Source organism: Sceloporus undulatus, chromosome 3 (genome assembly GCF_019175285.1).
Source record: "Sceloporus undulatus isolate JIND9_A2432 ecotype Alabama chromosome 3, SceUnd_v1.1, whole genome shotgun sequence".
In the NCBI taxonomy this organism is placed as follows: domain Eukaryota; kingdom Metazoa; phylum Chordata; class Lepidosauria; order Squamata; family Phrynosomatidae; genus Sceloporus; species Sceloporus undulatus.
This window is the reverse complement of record NC_056524.1, coordinates 48,058,982-48,082,447: the sequence shown is the minus strand read 5'-3', so window position 1 is coordinate 48,082,447 and position 23,466 is coordinate 48,058,982. Positions and strand designations below refer to the sequence as shown.

The window sequence follows — 23,466 nt, the reverse complement described above, 5'->3', positions numbered from 1 at the left end:
CAGATCAAAAATGTACCATAAGCAAGCATTCTTCCCAAGTCTTGTGCCCTGATAGGATTATTTTTTATTGGCTAGCCTGCATCATCTGTACAATCCCTGTATCTGCTGTAGCTGAAGGGAAGCCAATTAAACTACATAGGCAAGTTTTTTTAAACCATGTGGACAACCAATCAGAGGACCTGCCCAAGACCCATTACTGAGATATCCAACAGATGGGAACTATCCATCTTCACTCAGATGAGTTATCAGTGTCTGTGACCAGAGGGAGGGAAATGTCCCAGATACTTTAGTCCAAATCCCTGAAGGCATTCATTACCCACATTTCTACCCATCTCATTTCTAGGCTCTGTATTTCTGACTTGATCCAATTACGACAGTACACTCCAAGAGACTTAACTCATATGGAAGATGAGCATGTCTTAGCCTACAATATCACCTGTCCACAATTTAGGTTCCTCATTTCTAACACTAACTGCCACTTCGTTATGAAAATAGGATTTACCTTCTGGAAGAACAAAGACTTTCTAATAATTTTTAATAGAAAGGTTCCATATTTCCCAACACAATATATAAAAACTTGCTATCAATTGTCAAGAAAGGATATTGCAGTATGAAATCCTATAAACCAATAAATCAGTACCACTGTGATCTTATCGGTACTTATAAGTCCCCATTTTCAGATGTTTAGTAGGTACTTTACTAGGTTTTTTTTAACTACTTTACTGTAGTAGGCAAAGCTGTACTTTGCACTCAAGTCTGAGATCAAGCATCTCAACTAACAGCCTCCTTTCTTAAACTGCATCTTTTTCAAACCAAAAACATAGGAATAGAGATGAGAATTGCCACTATTCATGTGACCTTTTCCTAGAAAGCATACAGTTTAAATATAAGCAACCTAATATATCCAACCATTTTATATCACTTTAATCCCTCACTGTGCTGGTCTTATCCTTCATGCAATTCCTGTACATGTGGATAACCTTTATGGCAGTATTTCCATACATTTGGTGGATATCTTGCTATTTTGGAAACTGTAGGAGTAGCAATAAAAACAGAAGCAGCAATAAAAACAGCAGACAGGAGCAAGATGCAGTGAGATCTAATAGAAGTGCTGGTTAGATTTCATATAATTCTTATACTAATGGACTTTAAAGAGTAATGGCCAGAGGCACTTACTATTCTAAGACATGCTACAGTATCTGTCACACTTTGGAGCAGCTCTTGTTAATGTGCTACTGTAGGGTGGGAGGGGTGCCATGTGGAACCATGATAAATTAAGCCTTAAAATCATATACATGAGGCAAACTGTGGTACTAGGACACCTCCCTCCTTGGGGGAAACTGGAAGTGATCCACATTTAAGTTGTATATTTATGCATGTTTTGATTTGACATGCAAGCCTAAGCTTGCTAGCTGCTCCCCCTGATCAATCAGCCTTCACAATTCTTAGTCCCACTCCCAGCCCATCTATTTTGCAGTATGTACTTTTATTTGACAGAAAGGAGTTCCTTTAGCATAGCTGATTCACAATGCTGAGGCCATTTGTTTTTAACCTAATTCAAGGAAAGATATGTAGATCTTTCACTGATTGTAAATCAAGTAAAAACAACAGAACCAAACAGCTAATTTAGTAACTCCCAGAATACTTACTAGTTAGGTCTGCAGGAGATGAAATTGCTCTGTTGCAATGCTGGTACAAAAAAGAACCTACACCTCTGAGTATGCAGACCTACGCAAAAGGTCACCTGAAGACATATCTTCTCTGCCAAATTTACAGGAACTTTGCAAAGTGACATCACATAAACCAAAAATGCAAGAAAGAAATCCCTCTCTGAGTCTATTAATACAAGATGGCCCATATGAACATTTTGAGCCTTTGCACACATTCTTATGCAGCATATTTCAGTTGTCAAATAAAGGCATGCAGTTTGAAATGTTCTGGATTTTTTTTAAGTCCAACATGATTACTACCTCCTTTTTATACCCCCCCCAAAAAAAATCCATAGTACCATCACTCCACTTTATTTATTGTTATTTTATTTATATCCTTTCTTTCTGCCAAGATTGGGACAAGATGTTCCTACCTTGTGTTCCCACCAACTGTATTTGTGAAGCAAGTGGGATGGAGAAAAATATTTTTTCTACTACAGATGATAGGAACAGACAAGCTCATGGGGGTGATATGGTTTGTCTGATAGCCTCAACATAAGTTATATGTGGCTTTATAGGTCAGAATGAACACAGCAAAACTATTTGAGCAGGGGAATTTTATTCTGAAATAAGCCCTGGTTAACACTGTAGTTTCAGATCTTCATACCAGACGATGAATTGATTCAGTATCCAACTGCCATGGAAGAACAAGAAAATTGGTATTTCAGGATTGCAGGGACTAGAGTCATTGTCTAGGCATGCTCAAAATACACCATCTGAAAGAAACTGGTTATTATATTGACTAGGGGCAGAATAAGACCTAAAAGCAGGGGACAGATAAAAGGAGGACTGAATAATGCAGGGACCACTTTCCTAGTCAAAAACATGGCAGTTGTTTTTCCTTGTTCTCTTCTGGATATCTTAAGCCAGAAGTCTGAGGCAGAGATGCAATTGTAGCCACATTTCTGCTACATTTCGAAAAGTACCAGTCTTGGGCAGGGAAAGAAAAGGATATGAACCAACACACACTTTCTGAATATGCAGAATGGAAATTAGCACTAGCTTTTACACCAAATATTTTGCAACAGTTCTTGGCTCAAGGGAAGTATAAAAATGGATGTGAATAAGCATGTTTTGAGAGAGAAAAATATGTTGTGTTTATTAAATGTATTATCCCTCAGTTTTCAAATGTTATTGGGGCAGGTTTCAAATATAAAATATAAGTGGTACTGTTATGTATGTTTGGGGCTCTATTTTTAATTCCTTGTGAGAATTATAAATTATAAAAAACTAAGACTCACAGAATATCTTATAAACATGTATTTATCTCTGAATTTTCATTTAGAGTCTGAAAAATTGGAGAAGCATGTGGAAATGGGATAAAACATACTTCTGGGTGAATACATGTGAAAATGACACAGAGGGGATGTAGACTAGTTTCTCCATTCCTGGGAGAAGATAGGAAATCACACTTTAAATTATCAGTTGTAAAGTTATAAAGTTGCATGCCAAGCTGTAGGCTTCTTGGACTTTCTGGATTAGACTAGCAATCAAACCCATCAATGCTGTCCTTCACTGCACGTTAGCTACAGTGTTTCTCTGCAACCCTGAAAATTAATTACAATGCCTGCAAATTAAATACTGATCCATGACTAACATTAATAGCATTCACTGAACAAACTGATCTTATGTTTTAAGGAAAGAAAGAGGCTGACAGACAAAAGAGCATTTGCCTTCTTTTAGCACAACAGGCTTTTAAAAATAATTTCTACAAGCAGACTGCATTAAAAATATAAACACCTACCAAAATTATATTTGTATAGACAACCTGTACAGCTTAACTGAAAATGGCTAAACTCTGATTTGTGTGCTGAACACCCACAACAATCAAGCAACAGATTCAAATAATAATTTTCTGAACTATATTAAATAAACATCAGATATCCATAACAGATATTAGGAGTCCAAACCAGAAATATTTTAGATTAACACATGGAAAATCAATGTTACTTATTGTACAGGCACTAATTTTGCCCAGATTAGATGTTCAAGGTCTGAAATTCACCATAGTTCCATTCCTGACTGTTTCATCTGAGTGCTCTTCTAGTAAATGAAAAATCGTTATCCACTGCCAATCTACCCAACAAGACAACATCTATTAAGGATCTTCAGTGTTCAGAATTAGAAGATGAGTAATCAAAAACTGTGAGAGTGTGGTGTAGCAGTTTGAATGTTGGACTACAATTCTGGAGACCAGGGTTCGATGCCCAGCTTGGCTGTGAAACCCACTGGGTGAATTCGGGCAAGTCATATCCTCAGCCTCAGAGGAAGGCAATGGCAAACCTCCTCTGAACAACACATGTCAAGTGTTGTGATAGGTTCATCTTACAGTCACTACATGTCAGAAACAACTTCAAAACACAACAACAACAACAACAACAACAACAAATCAAAATCTCCATAGTTCACTTTAGTGTCACTAAAGTTGTGAATGACCTGAGGGCATACAAAAACTGTCAGTGCAAGCAGGCTTCAAAGATAGATTTTAAAAAGTCAGTCCCCAACTGTTGTATATTCTGTGAACCACAGAACCTGTGAACCATTCTGCCTGCAGCAAGCAGTGGGGCAAATTTAACTTGCAGGGATAGTGTGTGTAACCAGGAATTACCAAATGTTGAATTGCAGCCAAATATTGAATTGTTTTTTTTTTTAATTATTTTCAGATAGAGTAGGTCTACTGTGGGTCTACAAACTGGCTTCAGAACATCTAAGGTTCCATCTACTCAATCAGTACTTTCACAGAAATGTCAGTTCCAGAGCTCCTTGATATAACAAGTCACACTGCCACAAATTAAAAGGATTGGGCTTCACAATTTTACACTGAATTGTGGAATTTCATTCTAAGAGATGTATGAAAGCATGTGATTTCCTGAGCTGCTAGCAGGATTAGACAAATTGGGAAGGGAAAGGGAAAGGATATGGGAAATGGAACATCCTCCAAAACTCAAATCATACCTGGATCAATTAATGTCCCTTCAAGGGTGATGATGCAAATCAAATTCACCAGCTCGCCTCGATAAATAGTTGACCTATCGGAATGCACTGACACATTAAAAACAGGACCTAGGAAACAAAAAAGAAAGTTTTATCCTATTTCTCCTCCATGGGATTCTCAGAAGCTGCTAGCAACTTACAGACTTACTAAAAGAGCATGGAAAGTTCTCATATATTCATAACTTATACCTGATCAAAAACTTACGGAAATAGATCCCTATGCTTATCAACAAAGTATATTTTATGCTGGCTCTATGCAACACACTGCTCAGGAGATTTCAGAGGATTCAAAGAGATGCACCAGGATGACTGCGGTATTAGAAGCTTTCTCAGGCATGTCTAGAATGCATTCCAGAATTTTATTGTGTCTTATGTCCATAAGTTATTCAACCATTTACCATTAACTGATGTAGCTGTATAAACTATAAATTTTTATGTACACTGAATTAGTCACACAATGCACTGGCAATCTGTAAACTGCCTTCACCAATCAAGAATCCACCATAGGTGTTTTTTATATTATTATTATTATTATTATTATTATTATTATTATTATTATTATTTGTATTTCCAGCCTCTCCCCACGGATCAACTATAATTCTCAAAATGCTTCCAAATGCATTTTGGTCAATCTGAATGAAAATATTAACTATAACTCCCATCGTCCACAGTCTCTTCCTCACTCCTCCCTCTCTCCCCAACCCATATATATATTACACACACACACACACACACACACACACAGATTTATAATGAAAGTTGGAATACAAATGTCTTATAACAAAAAAAAGTACAAAAATAGGGTCATGGCATGTTGTGAGTTTGTCATTTGTGACTCTTTTCACCTCTTGGTTATGCACAGCAAATGCAATTCCACAACAGTTTTCAGTCACACTTTGAAAAGCAGGTAAGAGATAGGAGGACAAGGGGAACAATAGGAGAAAACATATGTCATTATTCATTTGGAAACTCACAGCCTCCTAGATAGCTGTTGATTTTTTCTAAAAAATGTAGAAACACATGATCCTGTAGAAAAGATACTTGTAATTTAAGCATAGCCTTTGTCAACCTCTCTATGCCACTGTTCCTCAACTAGGTGCCCTCCAAATACACTGAACCACAATTATTGTTACAACTGACTGTGGATGTTGGGAGGTTTTTTTTTTTTTTTATAGAACCTGGAGAACAGACATAGGTGACAGTTATTATGTGCTATTTCATGGTCTACTCCCACTTCCATCAGGGCAGTTCATCTTGTGCTCAGGTCAACTCAGAATCCTTAAGAAACACATTCAACAACAAATCAACATTTCGCTTATGGAAATTAGTGGCTTGGAAACTAGATTTTTTTTGTCAATGCTAAGTCAGCCACAGAAATGGATAATCTGTGTTATAATGGAAAGTACATTTTAAAATTATTATTAAGATTTAAAAGAGCAAGGAAATCCAGAAGTACATTTTTTTCACCCTCACAGAGTCATTTACTACAGCACTGTGATTGAACTCTTATTACAGGAGAAGCAAAAAGTATGTCCCAGCCATATTCAGAATTAATATGGTGTTCTTAATTTCCAACTCTCAGGTCTGCTGTACTACCATATTCATTTATCTAATAGCTGGGATGAAGAATAAGAAAGATGCACAACAAAAATAGCTCATGTTCTTATTAACATTCATTAATGTAAGTCATACAAGTCATTTCATTCACAGACATAAATGTAAGAGAGGTACATTTTTCCTCCCTTCATGCTGTTCAGTTTCTCTGCTAATAAATTCCTGCAGAGCAAGCGTGTCATAGGAAAGATCAGTTCCAAATGTTTTCCAGTTCAGACAAAAATAGCTGCATTAAATTAATCCTGTATCAAGTTAAGAAGGAATTATTGCATTTTCTATGTCTTATCAGCCTAAAAAGGGGAAGAGAAAAACCAAATTTATGTGCCCGATGACAGCAATTCCCTAGAGGTTACTGCCAATAGTTAAAGCTAAACAGATGGGATGAATCCCCATTCTGTGTCACTTAGGTGTTCTGTGCACCCTGTGAAATTACAGGGAGGAAAAAAATAGAAGGAACACTGAATGCTAAATATAGCAACCCAGATCCTGTGAAAATGAGAGAGAAAGCACAATTCTACCCCAATCAACCTAACTAGCATTAGCTGGTGACCTCTGGCCCTCCCTGAGTCAATCTGTTATCATCCAGGCCAACAGGGTAATGCACTGAAATCTTTAGGAATGACTTTTAGAAATATTGTCCAGGTATGCTTTTAGGGAGAACACCAAAATGAATTTGTTGACCAATATCAATTAGCTGGATATCTGGAGAACCTAAGGTTTTACTGAAAAACCTGATGCATTTTACTTGGATGACAAACAACGAAAAGTAGCAATGAAAATTCCACAAAATTTGAAAGGCTGCTTACAAGTGCATTTTGATCCATCTGAATACAAATATTACATGACTATGCATTTTATATGTTTTTAGATTTCTTTGCACTATCCATAAGATGATATGATTGATATGTATTTGTAGATACAGTACAACACAAATTTTATAGATGTGCTTGAACGTTTGTAGCTTGGTTATTTCTCCTGTTTTATTACATATATAATACCTTAATGATATACTGTTTTACATATAACTGATTTTGAATTTGTAAACTCGTAGTCTTTAAACAAAATATGTTTTTATATGAAACTAGGACCAATTTTTTTAATGGCTAGTGAGAGATGTGGGCAAGTTCATTATGATCAGTCTTACACTAAAACCTGAAGCCCACTTCACTATTTGATTGTCTCTTTTAAAAAATGAAGAGAAAAAGTAGATTCCATAGGTGTACTCATAGTATTAGAGTTTGCAAACTTCACATTAATCAATAATAATGAACATATAATGAACATATAAATTGCAGGTCCTGCACCTACAAATCTGTCCTAACAAACAGTGTACAATGCTCTTTTGGTTGTGAGTGTTTTGGTCAGAAATTAAGCCAGTCTTCCATCTGAGATCAAAACAACGGAAACCCCAAAATATGCTTCTATATGCAGCTCTTCAATCTAAGAACTCACACTGTTAAGTTAAAAGACACAAACAGGTGAAGACAGAAACATGGTGTTTGTTGAGGAAGAAGAATGTGTAGCTCTCCAGATGTTGTTGGATGACATTTTGCATTAGCTTTTGCCACTGGCTATGCTGACTAAGACTAATGGGAGTTACAGTTCAGCATCATCTGGAAAACCATACAGTTCATATCCTGATTTAAGATAACTGCGCATAAAGCAATCCAGATTGAAACAACTGTAGCTTTTTCATTATTATTTATCATTAAATAGATTTTTACATAGCCATTTGAGAATATTTTTCTTTTCTTGAAAAATAGTACCCAAAGATAATGCAAGAATTAAAAAACCAAAACAAATTAAAATATAGCTTCCATTGAAAATTGTAGTAAAGAACCACATGCACAAACAATGCCACTTGATTCTACAAACTGTTTTAGATGACAACTTTGGCTAGGCATTGTTGCTGTGTGCCTTCAAGTTGCTTCTGACTTATGGAGACCCTAAGGCGAATCTATCAGGGGGTTTTCTTAGCATGATTTATTCAGAGCAGTTTACCCTTGCTTTCCTCTGAGGTTGTGAGAGGGTGATCTGTCCAAGGTCCCCAATGGGTTTCCATGGCTTGATTGGGAAATAAAACTCAGGTCTCCAAAGCCATAGTCTAATGCTCAAACCACTACAACTTGCTGACTCTTGCCTGGCATATCAGGTTCCTAAGAATGTGACTTTGAGTGCTATGTTGAAAAGAATAATGTAGTATGAGTTACAGGGGACAACTGATGCAATCTACAATCCTTTCCTAATCCAAAATATTACTCATATCTGCTCTAGTATCAAATTCTGCAACATGAAAGTTAAGCTACTATCACCTTATCATGTCCATTTTTTCTACATACAGTAGTTCCAATCATAACCAACAGCTGTTTACAGTGTTTTTCTTCAAGTATGTAGAAAGATCTTGTAGCACCCTTGAACTGAATTGAAAGAAAGAAGTTGACAGCATGTGTCACCCCTGTTTCTTTCAGTTATTCTCAAAGATACTAAAAGATCTCTCTATATACTGATTTCTACAGATTCTACAGACTAACACAGCTATACCTTTGAATTCTAATATTAAGTAGTCAGAAAAAATCAAAAGTTTTTTCTGTGGAGAAGAAGCCATATGAAAATTATTAAAATACATTCTGTCTGAAGGGCCAAGAAGCAGAAAGAGTCAAGTGTCTTATGTTTTGCCACAGAGAAAGCAGGAATGGATTAAACGTGAGTGCATCATAGGAATACAGCAAGCAGCCTCATGCTCAATCAGACCAGCAGGATCTAGCATTCCATTTTCCACAGAGGTCACCAGACCCATATGAGAAACCCACAAGCAAAAGCAATGACATCCTCCCACTCATTGTTCCCCTAAGAATCAGTAGACATACTGCTTCTGAACTCAAAGGAGATGCATGTAAGTAGGAGCCACTGCTAAAATCTTCCTTTTAAAAATCTAATCTCCTTTTAAAGGCACTGTAACCAGTGAGTGCAGAAATGTCAAGCTGAAGAACCTGTTTTATTTACTGGAGTCCCTGAAATTCACAGCTGAAGTCAGATGACATAAACTCCAAACATGGTAAATTTTGATGGATGCTAAGCAAAGGAATTAATTCTGAGTACTAGAAATGACAAAGCTCACATTACGTCTAGACCCAAATCTCTTCCTGGACACCCCACATTTACATGCAGTGCCAATTCCATCAGTTAAGTATGTGTTGTATGAAGAAAGCCTCTTTGTCCTGAATCTCCTGCTAATCAGTTTCACTTGAATGGGGAAGGGTGCTCAAAACAACCTGCCCCCCCCCATGGCTGTTTAAAGGTGGATTTTTAAAATATGGTGTCCCTCATGTTTACCATAAAACCACACTGGATGACCTAGATATTCATAGAAAGAACATTTCTCTAGGCATTTGTAGGCCCTCTAGCACAATTCAAGACATAATTCATTTTGGGGAGGAAAAATAGGGTTCACACTTATCCATGGTTTTCTTTCTATGTGAAAGGTCCTGGAATGTATCCTCTGCATTAAATGGGGTGTTACTGTACCTGCCTCCAAGCCGCCTCCACCTATGTTTCCTTAATTCTGCTCTTCCACTCAAGCCTCTCTTAGCCATGGTTTTTCCTGAGAGACCCTCAATTCTCAACAAGAATCTTTTTTGGGGGTGGTGGTCAGGGAACCACAGTGGAGGCTGTGATACATTGAATTCAGTCTTTGTTTTTCTGACTACTTTCATTTTACGGATGGATTCATTTAGCCTTGAGTTGTCATGGGAGTTCTGCAGCAAAACCGAAAGGCAAGATATAAATGTTTTAATAAAGACTTTGCTAGTCTGATTTAATATGCTGTATGAATCTCAGATTAGTGCCTAAACCTAAGTCCTGGCAGGAATGGGATCAAAAATGGGATGGAGCACAACAGTAGATCATGAAGAAAACTTAGGCAGAACTGACGAAGTTGCTGAAAGAAACCATTTTAAAATAATAATTTTTTAAAGTGTTGCTGTTGGCATGTGGAATAGCATGAGCTAATTTTTTTAAAAAAAAGATCCATGCCCTGTACAACATTTCAGGATAGGACCTATGTGTGCCATTTTAACAATATGATATTGAACGTGTTATTCTTTGCAGCTAAAAATGTAATAAAATGTTAGTTATAGCTCATTTTCACCTATTATTTTAGCTTTTTTAAAGCACTACTTCAAATCTGGAAATTCCACACATTACTTAGTTAGTGGAAAGCTAAAATCTTTTTTTATTAAAAGTTATAAAAAACAATAGACAAGAAGTGTTTGGAGCTTTGACCTCATATTTGTTTTTCTAAAGTCCTCTATTTGCCTCCAGTTGATTTGCTTAATGTCTGAGCTTCAAGGGATTCAGAACTCGTTATGCCATATTGCTTTTTCCACATCTATAGCCTTTTGATACTAAGGCCATGTCTCACAACAGGCCAACAGTCTAGCTTCAGGAAATATACCCTCCAAAGAGAATGTGGAACCAACCCAAGGTCAGTGTGACAAACTGGCACCCTTCATCCCAACTCTGAAGCTACAGAGATGGGCAGGATCATCCAAACATCTGCACAGCTCTTCCTGCCATCTCCCCAGATCCAAATTGGGAGAAAAAGCTGTGGATCATATGACAGCTGTGTAGTGAATTGAGTTCCAAGAGCCTTAGCCACACCAGCAACCTTCTCCTCCAGCTCCTACTATGGAAGTGGAAAAGTGATGTGGGTGGTAGATGCAATTGCTTGAAAACACCACATACTAATAGCTATCTGATGCTAACCCACTGTTTTAAGAGCTCAGCTCCATGGAGCAGATGGATCTCTAAAAAAACCACACTAGATCACAATAATAACCCAAATTTGCCTGAAGTCGTCCTACCCACCAATGCAGTTTCAGATCCAGTCATGGTCCCACAGCCCTCAGGCCATACATTTCAATAAGGGAAAGACTTACTACTTTTGTATTCTACTTTCCTCCAGATAATGACAAGTAGCCCCTGTGTTATTAGAAGATTTCACAGGCCAAATGGGGTATCTGTACCATATGTGACTTGAATGGAATTTTGTGTCTAATACCTCTATAACAATTTCTGAAATTAATAACAACATCCATGGATTAATTTTTATGTGGCCAAAATTATGCGACTGAAGACAGGAAGATTAAATGAAGTAAGGAAAGAAATTCAGAGTACTAAAAGCGCTAAATGATTAGTACCTGAGTCATATCTTGGATTCCTCTACAAAGTCAAGTGGATGAATTTTAAAAAGCAAGGTATTTTGAAATGTATAATCAAGGACCATGAATTGGGCAATAATAATTGTTAAACTGTGAAATAGTGTTAAGAAAACTGATGCTATCATTTTAAAAGCTTACTACATTAAGTTAAACAAGTATATATTGGGATCAATATTCTATTGATTCAGAGTAAGGAGAAACAGAGATTATTTTGTTTGTTTTTGTTTTTAAGCATATTAGTATATTATTTTAATATTTTATAGTGTAGTATTTTATTGTTCATTTTGTTACATGCCCTTACATTTTACTCTCAATTTTTCCATGAGTCATATCACAATCTTTAATTTGGGCCCCAAAACCTGCCCTTGACCTATACATGAAGTCATATATAGTCGAATATATATGGTAGATTTTGTATGTTCTGATTTATGAAATCCAAGTGAGAAGATGACCTTGTTTCTGACTCTGTATTAAAAGGATGTAAATCCATTGCATTACAGCAAAACAACATGTGGTGGGAGCCAAGGATGGATCCTCCCATCTCCATTCAGCACTTTTGTCATCACTGGGGAAAAAATGCCATAGTAAATTTGTTAGTAGGGTCTAAATACCCTAAAGGCATCACATTCTTTCTGAATTCGGAAGCTAAGTAGGGTCAGCCCTGGTTAGTACTCGAACGGGAGACCACAAATGAATACCAGGTGCTGTAGGCTATATTTCAGGGGAAGGAACTGGCAAACTATCCTATGAGTATCCCGTGCCTTAAAAAACCTTATGAAATTCATGGGGTTGCCATAAGTCAACAGGCAACTTGAAAGCACACAGGCAGATAGACAAATCTGTTAGTCTGTAAGATTCCACAGGATTCTTTTTTAGTTTTGAAAAAAAAAGATGTTTATGGCTCCTAAAATTTTAATAAATTTAGTCAAATAAATTTATTAAGCATTTGATATCCACAAGATTCTTCCATGTTTTTCATGCCTTTCTGAAAATCTTTGGAAATATTCTGAAATGCATTTTTCCAGAAAAGTTATAGCTACTGTATATTATGATTCCTTGGGTAGAATAATTAAAAACTCAAATCTCCACTGCAGTAAAAAGTATAGCCACCAATTTAAACAGGAAAGAGAGAGAGAGAGAGATGGAGAGAGAGACTGTCTGAGACTGCCTGCAGTTCAGTGAGATTGCACATTCACAACCTAAAGAGCTTTTCTTGAAACATGAAACCATTCAGACAAAGTGATACTCCAAAACAGCTCTGGCAGAATGCCAAGTTAGTGGCAGAAAAGTCTTCCAGTCCAAATACAGCTTTCCAGCTTCAAACAAAAAATATCAGTAAGAACACAGAAGTCTACTGCAACAATCACTAATAATTTTATGTGGAAATTGCAGAGACTTCCTTTATCAGCTCCTACATTCCTTATTGGCTTCTAAGGTTACACAGGTTATTGGGCTCATTCAGAATGAACAAGGCTGAAACGATCTAGTAAAGTACCATATATACTCAACTGTAAGTCAAGAAAATTATGCCCCAAAATGGAATCCAAAATCCTGGTGCAATACAGGACCAATACAGTAATACAATGGGGATCTGTTTCAGACCCCCCCTCCCGAAAGATACCCAAAATAGTGGGACCTCCTAATGTTCCTAATGGCTGGGGGGGGGGGGGGCTCAAAGAAGCTCACAATTTAAAAAACTGATGCAAATCAAATATGAAGGCTTAAAGGAATTGGGACGGGAGGCTAAGTAAAATACTCACAACAAGTAAAACAATTAAAATAGACTTCCAGCAGGCAAGTGGAGTCCTCCTTTGTTCCTGGGTTCCATGTGTGAGCTCTGGGCCTATTGCTCCTGGACTCCAAAAAGTCCTCCAGAGTATGTCTCTGCCACCTGCAGAGGCCTCCTCAGGCCTGTCTTTACATGAGGTCAGGAGGGGGCATGGGCCTGTTTCAAGGCTGCGCTACAAATGTGCGCAGCCCAGCTGCATAACCTCTTCCTCTCTGTCGCATTGTTCACTTCCAAGCAGCAGGGGAGACTTTGCTGGGAGGGGGGGCATCCTTGTCTCTGCCACATCCTTCTCTCTCTCCTCCATTGTGTCGTCCATTGGGACAATGGAAGCCCTCAGGCCGCTTGAAAGCGAACGACGTGGTAGCGGAAGAAGAGGAAGATGAGGGAAAGAGACAAGGGCACCTGCCCACTGTGTTGTCCTCCTTATTCTCTGCTGTGTCATTCACCTTTGAGTGGCCTGGGGGCTTTGCCAGACGGGCAGCCTTGTGAAGATGAGGAGGAGGAGGGGGAGGACAGGGGAAAGAGTCAAGACAACCCACCCACTGCACTGTCCTCCTCGTCCTCTGCCATGTCATTCACTTCCAAGCAGCCTGAGGGCTTCCATTGTCCCAATGGCTGATGTAACAAAGGAGAGAGAGGATGGCCCCCAAACAAAGCCGCCCCAATCTGCATGGAAGTGAACAATGCAGTGGGGGAGGAGAGGCTATGCAGCTGGGTTGCGCGCTCACTGGCACCGGACTAAAATTGTAGCGCACCTTGGAAATAGGCCCAGGCCCCCTCCTGGTCTTATGTAAAGACAGGCCCAAGGTGGTGGCATACTCTGGAGGACTTTTTGGGGTCCAGAAGCAATGGGCACAGAGCTCGCACCTGGAGCCCGGGAACAAAGGAGGACTTGGGGGGGGGGATTCTGCTTGCCTGTTGTGAGTCTATTTTACATGTGAGTATTTTGCTTATCCTCTCCTCCCAATTTCTTTAAGCCCTCATATTTGATTTGCATCAGTCTTTTAAATTGTGAGCTGTTTTGAGCCATTACCCCCAATGGCAGTGCAGCCGTCATATTTTATCCTTAACGTATTCATGGGTCATACCAAAATCCTCAATTTTGGCCTCAAAATGTATCCTTGACTTATATATGAGGTCAACCTGTAGTCCAGTATATATGGTATTTTACATTTTGTTTTGCACAAAACCATAGTAGGTTAAAAAAAAAAATCTTAATCCAGTGCTATGAAATAATGTTCTAAGTCAAGTATTGGCAACATGTTAGAACTAGGTCATACCACAAACAGCAACATGAGTATAATAGCATTAACTAGGTGAATATGAAAGGCTCAACGGGTAACCAGCATTTCCTGGCAGTGGTGAACTTCAGTTGTTTGGGACAACTTAACCCATATCTTTTCTACACACTTTCTGTTTTACCGCAGTAGATAGCAAGCAATAGCACTTTACATTTCTATACCATTTCATAGTGAACTAAGCACTCTCAAGTGGTTTACAATGTGTTAGCCAATTGGCCCCAACAAGCTGGGTACTCATTTTACTGAGCTACAAAAGGCTGAGTCAATGTGGAGCCCTGCGGGGATCAAATTTGCAAGGTTGTGGCTGCAGTACCGGCATTTAACCACAGCGCTATATCAACTGTAGCCATTCATGCAAACACACAAATCTCAGCAAAGCTTGGAAAAACTACTCTTTTTGTGGAAGTATACCCATCAGGCATAACAACTGCCTCAGTGAGCAAGATAAAATATACTGTACTGGAAGTCTGATGATGAAGGAAGGAAAATGTTATAATAATATATGTTTTATCTCTGTAGCCATTTTCAGTCACTGGTTTACAAAACAGAGTTGTAGATGACAAGCTGCTTTCTGGAAGTCTATCACAAGTATGTTATACTTGCCATTTTGCTACTGCTGGTGTATTTTCTTCCTTCTTTCTAACAAAACATCATCCACCAAGCAGAAATAGTTTATGATCAACATATCTTTCTCACACACACAGTACAGATAGGCTCAGCTGGATCTCACTACTGTGTATGTAATGGTCCTTTTAAAAGACAGTCAGCATTATCAGCTCTTCTGACAACAAACATGTGCAGTTCTAGAGGTAAAAAGCAGAATACTTCTTGAGTAGCAATGTTTAGCCTTTCTCAACTAGATGGAATGTGCTATTATATGCACATGTTGACAGGGAAGAGTGATGGGGTCAAAAATGTGCTTAAATGGACATTCAGTTCCATAGTTTATGGAAGCAGTTATCAAGTACACACAGTAGAAATGTAAACATAAAAGTATGGGTGAATTACAGCTATTTGAGTCTGAATGATTTTATGGTACAGTTGAGTGTAGAATCATTTCTGTTTCTTCTATAAGCACTACTGAAGACACCCAAAAAAGAATTGGGGAAGAAGGAAAAAAGGGGCCAGTATGCTGCTCCAGTCAGGCAGATCTGATGTGGAGGAAATTAAAGTTGTGACAAACTATGTTGCAGACATCTTCGTATGGAATGAAAACAAGAAATTCAGTTCCCTTAGGGGGGGGAATAAACAGAACTAGTATAGGATAACAATCTGTCTTTAGAAATTTACTATGCAGCAGAATTTCCTTGAAAGCTTTCTAAAAGTGTAAGTTCTCCTAGTACATGAAGATAAGTAGTATAAAAGAGTTGGAGAAATTCTGGCCAAATGTACTAAAGCATTTCCAACTGAGCAGATCTCCAGTAGAGGCACCAAAAACATCATATTATCCCACAACTATTGATCTTATAGAGACTTTTACTGACCTGAAGTCTGGAAGTCTATCTGGATGGGATTGGATAAACCATTGACTGCCTCTCGCCACATGCCTCCACCCCCTGGTGACCATGCAGTCACCACACAGCGATACAGTCCAGCATCAGAAACCTGTGTCTGGTACATCCTGTAGCGGAACTCATTCTCCTGGACCTTTTCCAAAACCACACCATCCACCCGGTCCTGGTCTGTCCAGTCTTCCCGTCTGACCACTGAATCTTGATTGAGAGAAATTATGCGAGTGGTCCCATTAGGATTAGACTGATCATTCAGTGACTTCTCAGCTGTAATGAGGACTGAGTAACGAGGAGTCTTGATATTCTGGGAAGACACTTTGCATGTCATTTCAAAAGTATGCCCTGCCATGAAGAACGGCTTCAGTTTCACAGCCTCTACGGTGAGTGCATAATCTGAGAAGAGCAAAGAAGGGACAGACATAAGCAATAAGCCAAGGATGAACAAACATATGCAGTAAACACAAAGCAGGGGAAAGTTGCTTTTTTGGCCCATGACCATGATGGTTGGAGGATTCTCGGAGTTGTGGTCCGAAAAAAAAATCTTTCAAGTTGTAAGTTAGCAAGAGGTCAGACTGTGAACATATTACAGTGTATAAACAGCCTAAAATTGGGGAATGCATTAAATCCTGTGAATGCAGACACATACAGAATCGCAGTACAGCATGATAGAGCTTACTCCCACATAAGTGGGCACAGGACTGCAGCCTAAGTGAGATAGCTTTCGGCAGCTACTTAGCAGCATGTTTTGACAATGCATGAAAAACAGAAGCAGCAGCAGGGAAAGGTAGGCATGCAGAATAATTAGATACTGAGAATTTCATCTCCACGCTTGAGTGAAATCCTAACTGAGCTCTGATAAGAAATCAGGGCCTCAGTTTCACATTATGGAATAACTGTATGAATGAACATGGGCACAATGAACCAGAAAGAATTAACTTTCCAGACCAACAATAGTAGTTCTTGAAATAGATTATTTGGTGACATTTGATTCAACTGTTAAGTAATTTAAGAGAAACATCCATTTACAATTCCAAATAACTGAAAGAAAAAGAAAAAAGCAAATATGAAGTTTCCCAGTCTTTCTATTCTTAAACATTGCCCAAGTGTTTCTTTTGGTCTTAGACTTTTTATACTGCCAGCATACACTTTGCTACTTTTATTCTTTGTCTCAGAAGTTACCAACTTACACTCAATTAACTGTTCAGCACAGTGACACCTCTGAGCATGAATACCCTTCTGTTTGAAAGGTGACTGGACTTTTCAGGCACAATGGAGGACCCTAAAGAGGTGGTGGCAGTGCAATCCAATATGTGCCTTTCCCATACATAAATGTTTTTGAGTTTAAAGAAAATGGCACTGAAGATTTGAGTCTTCAATTATCACTATTCAATGGATGGGGATAGAGAGATAGGATGGGGGAAAGACACACTCTGTAATGCTTCCACTTGAAGTATCAGGACCACTTCAACAAGCTAGACCATATTCTGCTGGAATTGCAACTGAAGGCAGAAAGGAAGCAACACTAGATATGACTGGGTTGACTTGATTCCCTTCATGGAATGCTCCTTTGACATCAGATAAGAATGAATATAAGGGCACTGCTGAATTTTTTTCACATGGTGTGTCTGGATAAAACTGGTCAAGTACATGCATGAAAACTGTTTTTCTGCTTCTGCTTCCTTGAAACCCAGTAGCATATTGGATCCAAAGAAGAACTCTTGGGAGATACAGGTGGGAAAACAGAAGGGAAGGATGGGCAAATGATCAAATTAGACCACCCTTTCTGCAGTTTCTTGAATTATTACTTTCTAAGGCACTCTTTCTGGGTCTTAGTGGCCCTTTTTAAGCATTATAGAAGATTATGATCCAGTGCTATACAGAACGGAAATAGCAGTGGTTCTAGACAGAAAAATTGAATACAGGAAAATAGTCCTAGAGTCACAAAAGAACACAAAAATAACATTTCTGTGCATTGCAAAACCTTTCTGCAAACAATGCATTGCAGAAACTTTCTGCAAATAATTTGGCTTGATGCTGCCTCATGATTGTGACAGAATGAATGAATGAATGAATAAATAAATAAATTACATATACAACTGCCTGAATAAATAATCCTGATAACCCAAATAATTTGGCTTGATGCTGCCTCATGATTGTGACAGAATAAATAAATAAATAACATATACAACTGCCTCAGTAAATAATCCTGATAACCAAAATAATTTGAATTGATGCTGCCTCATGATTGTGACAGAATAAATAAATAAATAAATAAATAAATAACATATACAACTGCCTGAGTAAATAATCCTGATAACCCATATGACCTTTATCTGTTTTGTTGATGACATAACATTGTACGCGCCCTCCTAGAAACTTTGAATTACCTGCATTTACATGCAACACTGTTTCAGAAGGAATAATTTTCACCAAAGGAAAAGTAATGCTATTTAGAACCGAGACACACTCTGAAGGTACATCCTTGCAGCTAAAAGTAGTACTGCTACTTTTCCCACCATACAGCCCAATGACAGGTTTCCCAAACTGGGAGCTTCACTCAACAATACATTTCTTGCAGTGTATAATTGTACTAAATAAATTGTAGAACAAATATGTTACCGTATATACTCATGTACAAGCCGACCTCATGTATACGTCAAGGTCAACTTTTGGGGCCAAAAATATGGATTTTCATGATCCGTGGATAGGTCAAGGGTGTGCTTGCCTCAGCATCTCCCTGACTGGGCTTTCCTCGCAAAAGAAGCCCAGCAAGGGAGAGGATTTTGGGCGATCGCGTGCCCTCCCCAGCGTCTCCTCAGCCAGGCCCCTTCTCTGGGGAAAGCCTGGCCAAAGAGAGGCTGCAGGGTGCGTGATCGTCTCCTTCGCTGGGCTTTTCCCATCGGAGGGAGTTGAGGCTAGTGGGGGCTGTGGGGCAATCGGGCACCCTTGCCAGCGTCTCCTCAGCTGGGCTATCTCTTGCAGAGGTAGCCCGGCTGGGGAGAGGCTCGGTTAAAGTACTGCATTGCCCTGTAGATAAGTCGACCCACAATTTTGGCCGCCATTTTGGGGCCAAAATTTCTCGACTTATAGTCAAGTATATACAGTATATATTAGACTTATAGTCAAGTATATACAGTATATATTTTCCATCTGTAAATGAGAATAAGGTTTTGTTTTTGTGCTTTTTTCTTTTTTGAACACACTATAATAGAGCATGTAGGTTTATAAGCAGACAGACAGGTCCATGAAAATTTTCTTGTCCGAAGTTCCAAAAGGCTTAATCTAAATGTAATTACAAAACAGCAGAATTCAATTCAGAGAAAGGCATTTTGCCAAAACTGAGTTTATGAAAAAACAGAAAAGAAATTACAACTATACATTGTAAACAGGTCATAAAAATGATTAGGACTGCGCAGAGATTGCTTTCATAAAGAATTCACATTGGCTGCCTCCATCAGCACCATTCTACACCAGGGGACTGAAGGTGATTCATGCAATATGGTATTTTCATCTTCACAGTTCTGTGACTTGCCATCAATCTATGAATTTACAGCTTGATGCTACTACTCCAAAGAGCTTGGAATTAGAGTAGCATATAGGCAGTTCCCATCCCTGCCCCTTATTCCCCTCCTCAACCTATTCTCTCATTTGGTGTCAGCTTCTACTAGCACATTACATACATTTTAGCTATGCAGTACAGAGGAGGCAGGTCACGTTCCACGAAAGCAAAGTTCTTATTATTTATGGATTTGAACTAGGTTGGCATTTAGAGTTATTTGTACAACAATCCATTTTCTTCCAATAAAAACAGCTGAATATTAAACATGAAGTGAATCTTTTACAAGGCAACAGGGAAATAAGATATACTGAGTTCACAACACACTTCACAAAATTAAAACTACATACAATAATACTTGTGTCCTCCTCCCCCACGACACCCACAAGGTAGTTGTCATGATTACATTTTGCCATGTTTTACCTTCAAGCAGCAGTTTTCATGATGAGTAAACACTGCCTAGAAGATGAGAAAACTGAGTATGACAATTATATCATCCCACTGTACAATGCTCATAAAAGGCAACAGTAAAAGAGAGAAAACAATGTGTTATCTGCAGCTAAGCTAAGCGGTATGCATCAAGCCATGCAATCTCTTACATTAAGAATGTTCTCTAGGTTTTAAAATTCCTATTTTTTTTTAAATTACAATTCTTGAAAGCTCTTGGCTTTCTCTCCCCAGCCTTAGAAAGTGTTAAAACAGTCTCTTCTCCCCCAAAGTTAATTGGCACATTTGCATGGCCAGTGAATGCCTGGGAAAGGAGTGTTCCATTTGGAAAGGGATGTGGCAAACATTATAGCACACTTTTATAAGGACTTCCCTGTTGAGTGGTGGCATTGTGCAAAGCTGGGAAAGCTGGAATAGTAAAACTCCCAATAGCTAGAAAAGATGCAGACTACTAGAAGAGTTCACCAAGTATGTAAAAGGATGTGTGCATGCATATATGTAAGGGCCATAACAAATGTGATATACGAGATCTATAAATGGAGCTACACACAGAGAGAAAGGGGAGAGGGATGGACTGTTTAGCCTACTTAAGTTTGTGTCAATTTTACATGTGCCTGTTCGTAAAACTGTTTCAAATCATTCTTATATTAATAGGCATTTTTAAACTTCATGAAATTACACTGAATATAAAAATTCCGTGCATAAAATGCATTTTACTCTGAAATACACATTTTATAAATATCTGAACATAAAATATGTATTTAGCCAAAAACTAAATTGCAAAATTTGCAAAAGTACAACAGATTACTGCAGTCCAATCTGCATAGTTCTCTGAGGCCTGAAATGGATGAGCAAAAAGAGTGGCTTCCAGCCACTTCAGGGCTGAGGCGTGCAGATGGGACACACCCTCAGATTAGCTGCAAGCTGTGCTGAGGCTGCCTAAGGCAGTGCAAACCTGGCTCCAAAAGGAGTGGGGTGGTGGTGGGAGGAAGGCACCTTGCCGGTGGTCTGTTTTGGATTGCAGCAGCAGCCTACCTCGGGACCGTGTTGTCTGGTTGCCATGGTCCCATGTCTACAGGGCTCACTTGTGGCTGGAGTGGTGAGACTCGAGTGGCAGTAATAGTCCATGTAGAACCTGTTATCTTGAATGCTAGTATAATATAGATTTGAGATATAAAATGAAGACAAATGCATTTACAGCCTTATAATCAATATACATAATGTTGCATCCTTTCAGAATGTAATTACAGTTGGTGCTCTGTTTTCGCTGGGGATCCATTCCAGACCCCCTCCAATGAAAACGGAGGCTCGTGCATATTCAAGCCCCATAGGCTTGAATGGAGTGCCCCCCCCCCCCCCCCCCCCCCCTATGCCATTGTAAATAGTGGTGGTTGCCCCTCGGCGTATATTCAAGGGTGCACATCTCAGATCCATGATTTAGGAGCGACTGTATAATGAAAATGATTTCTAGGAACTAATCTTAATAGTTTTCTCATTTTTATACATCATCGTAAATCTACAGTATCAGTGGTAAGCACAATGAAATACTTTTCCTTTAACTACGAACACATCTTGAACATTAGATTATGGAATGTTTTATAACTTTCTGCCTTGCCAGTATATAGTTCAAAATATAAAATCAACACTGAGCAAGTAAAAGCCGTGTAAACAGCTGGGAGCTGTTGGAGAGTTTAATAGCTTGAACTGCCTCCAGTTTTTTAGAGGCTGTTTTTATTATAAAACAAAAATAGTCAAGGATGGTTCATATGGAAAGCACATAAGGAGAAGAATAAATTTCTACTTAAGTGATTGGTCAAAATACTGTGGAAAAATACACCTTTTGGAAAAGTTTTAGCTAAGACAACCAGCAGCAGATACGTACTTCTGGATTAGTGGAAACCAATCAAAGTGGGGGCAGAAGATATGAGAACACAATCAAAGAGAAGGGAGTGTTACCCTAAATGTGTGGGGCTTTTAGAATCTCCACTGACAGCTGCAATCTGTTTTTAACTGATTTGGGGGATGGTTAAAAGGCAGGCTATAAAATCCATAAATAAATAAATAATAAACTTTTATTAGAATATAAACACAGATACTAGAGAAACGCACACTCTTACACAGCATACTGTGTAACCTAACTGAATGTAGAACAGTGAAATGGGATAGTGGAGTTTGGGGATTGGATAAGGGTATATATCTACTGACCCTGAAGAGATGGTCCATGGAAAGCAGGAAAGCAGAAGCAGCTTAAGCCATGAGACTTGAGCAAGCAGACAGGAATGTACAAAGGAATGACAACTCAGATTGAAGCTTGAGGCTGACAGTCACTGTGTGAGCCAGGGTGAGGTGCAGACTGCAGTGAAAAAGCTAAGTTTTAGGGTGCTATTTATACCTTTAAACTAATCCCAATCCATAATGGGAAAACAAAAGCTTGATTGCCCCTCAATGGAACCTGAAAACGAAGAGTTTGTTTTGATACTGGGGACGTCTCATCACACATGGAGGGGGTGGAAGATGTGGCAATCCTTCATGATATTCTTGTTGACACAGTGGTGAATTTTGAGCTAGATATTTTTACTGTTGGATGGATTTTTAACCTGTTGGTAAACCGAACTCAAAGAATGCTCATCCATAGATCACAAGCTAAAGATGAGCCAATAGAGTGACTGGCCAAAAAAGTGAATGCAATTCTAGGCTGCATCAACCAGAGTATAGTGTCCAGAGAGTACTACTCTATTCTGCTTTGCTCAGACCTCACCAGGAATACTATTCCCATTTATAGCCACTACATCAAACACCCTTCAAACACCACGGTTACAGCTACACAATAGAATTCTAAGCACCACACTTTATTGCAAGCTCTTTCTACTCCAGTTCATTCAACTCATTTCACACTTCTCAGTGTTTTAGATTTCACTGAGAAATTATCAATTTTATCTTCAGATCAGACCAAATATACAATAAACAAATACTGTATTTAAAACAAAGAATTAATACATACATCTTGAAAAATGAGGAAAATGGAGGAAATTAGCAGAATGAAGTTTTATAAACTAATTAAAACCTCAGGTAATAAAATCATATGGCTGATTTCATCAAAATTTTCTCTTTTCTTTTTTGTCAAAAGCTGGCCAGAATAACTGCAAAGAGGGAAAACCTCTACATCACAAACTGGTTAGAATCTCATAGGAAATAATTCAGATCATCATCAATGTCTCAGCTTCTCATAACCTAACCTAAGAATAACGTAAGAAGAATCAGACTTCAAATTGTTTCTGTTCCAAGTTCTGTTCAAATTATGTGAACTGGTTCTCTTCACTAAGGAC

At 38.5% G+C, this 23,466-nt stretch overlaps 1 protein-coding gene across 1 annotated transcript in view; it reads right to left on the bottom strand.

The window, feature by feature from the left end:
* PTGFRN (prostaglandin F2 receptor inhibitor) overlaps window positions 1–23,466 on the bottom strand; it is a 125,576-nt gene that overhangs the window by 13,369 nt on the left and 88,741 nt on the right. Inside the window, exons 6-7 of the mRNA XM_042460615.1 lie at window positions 16,111–16,530; window positions 4,665–4,772 (exon numbers count right to left, since the gene is read on the bottom strand). Coding sequence (XP_042316549.1) covers window positions 4,665–4,772; window positions 16,111–16,530 — 528 coding nt within the window. The remainder of the gene's footprint in view (window positions 1–4,664; window positions 4,773–16,110; window positions 16,531–23,466) is intronic.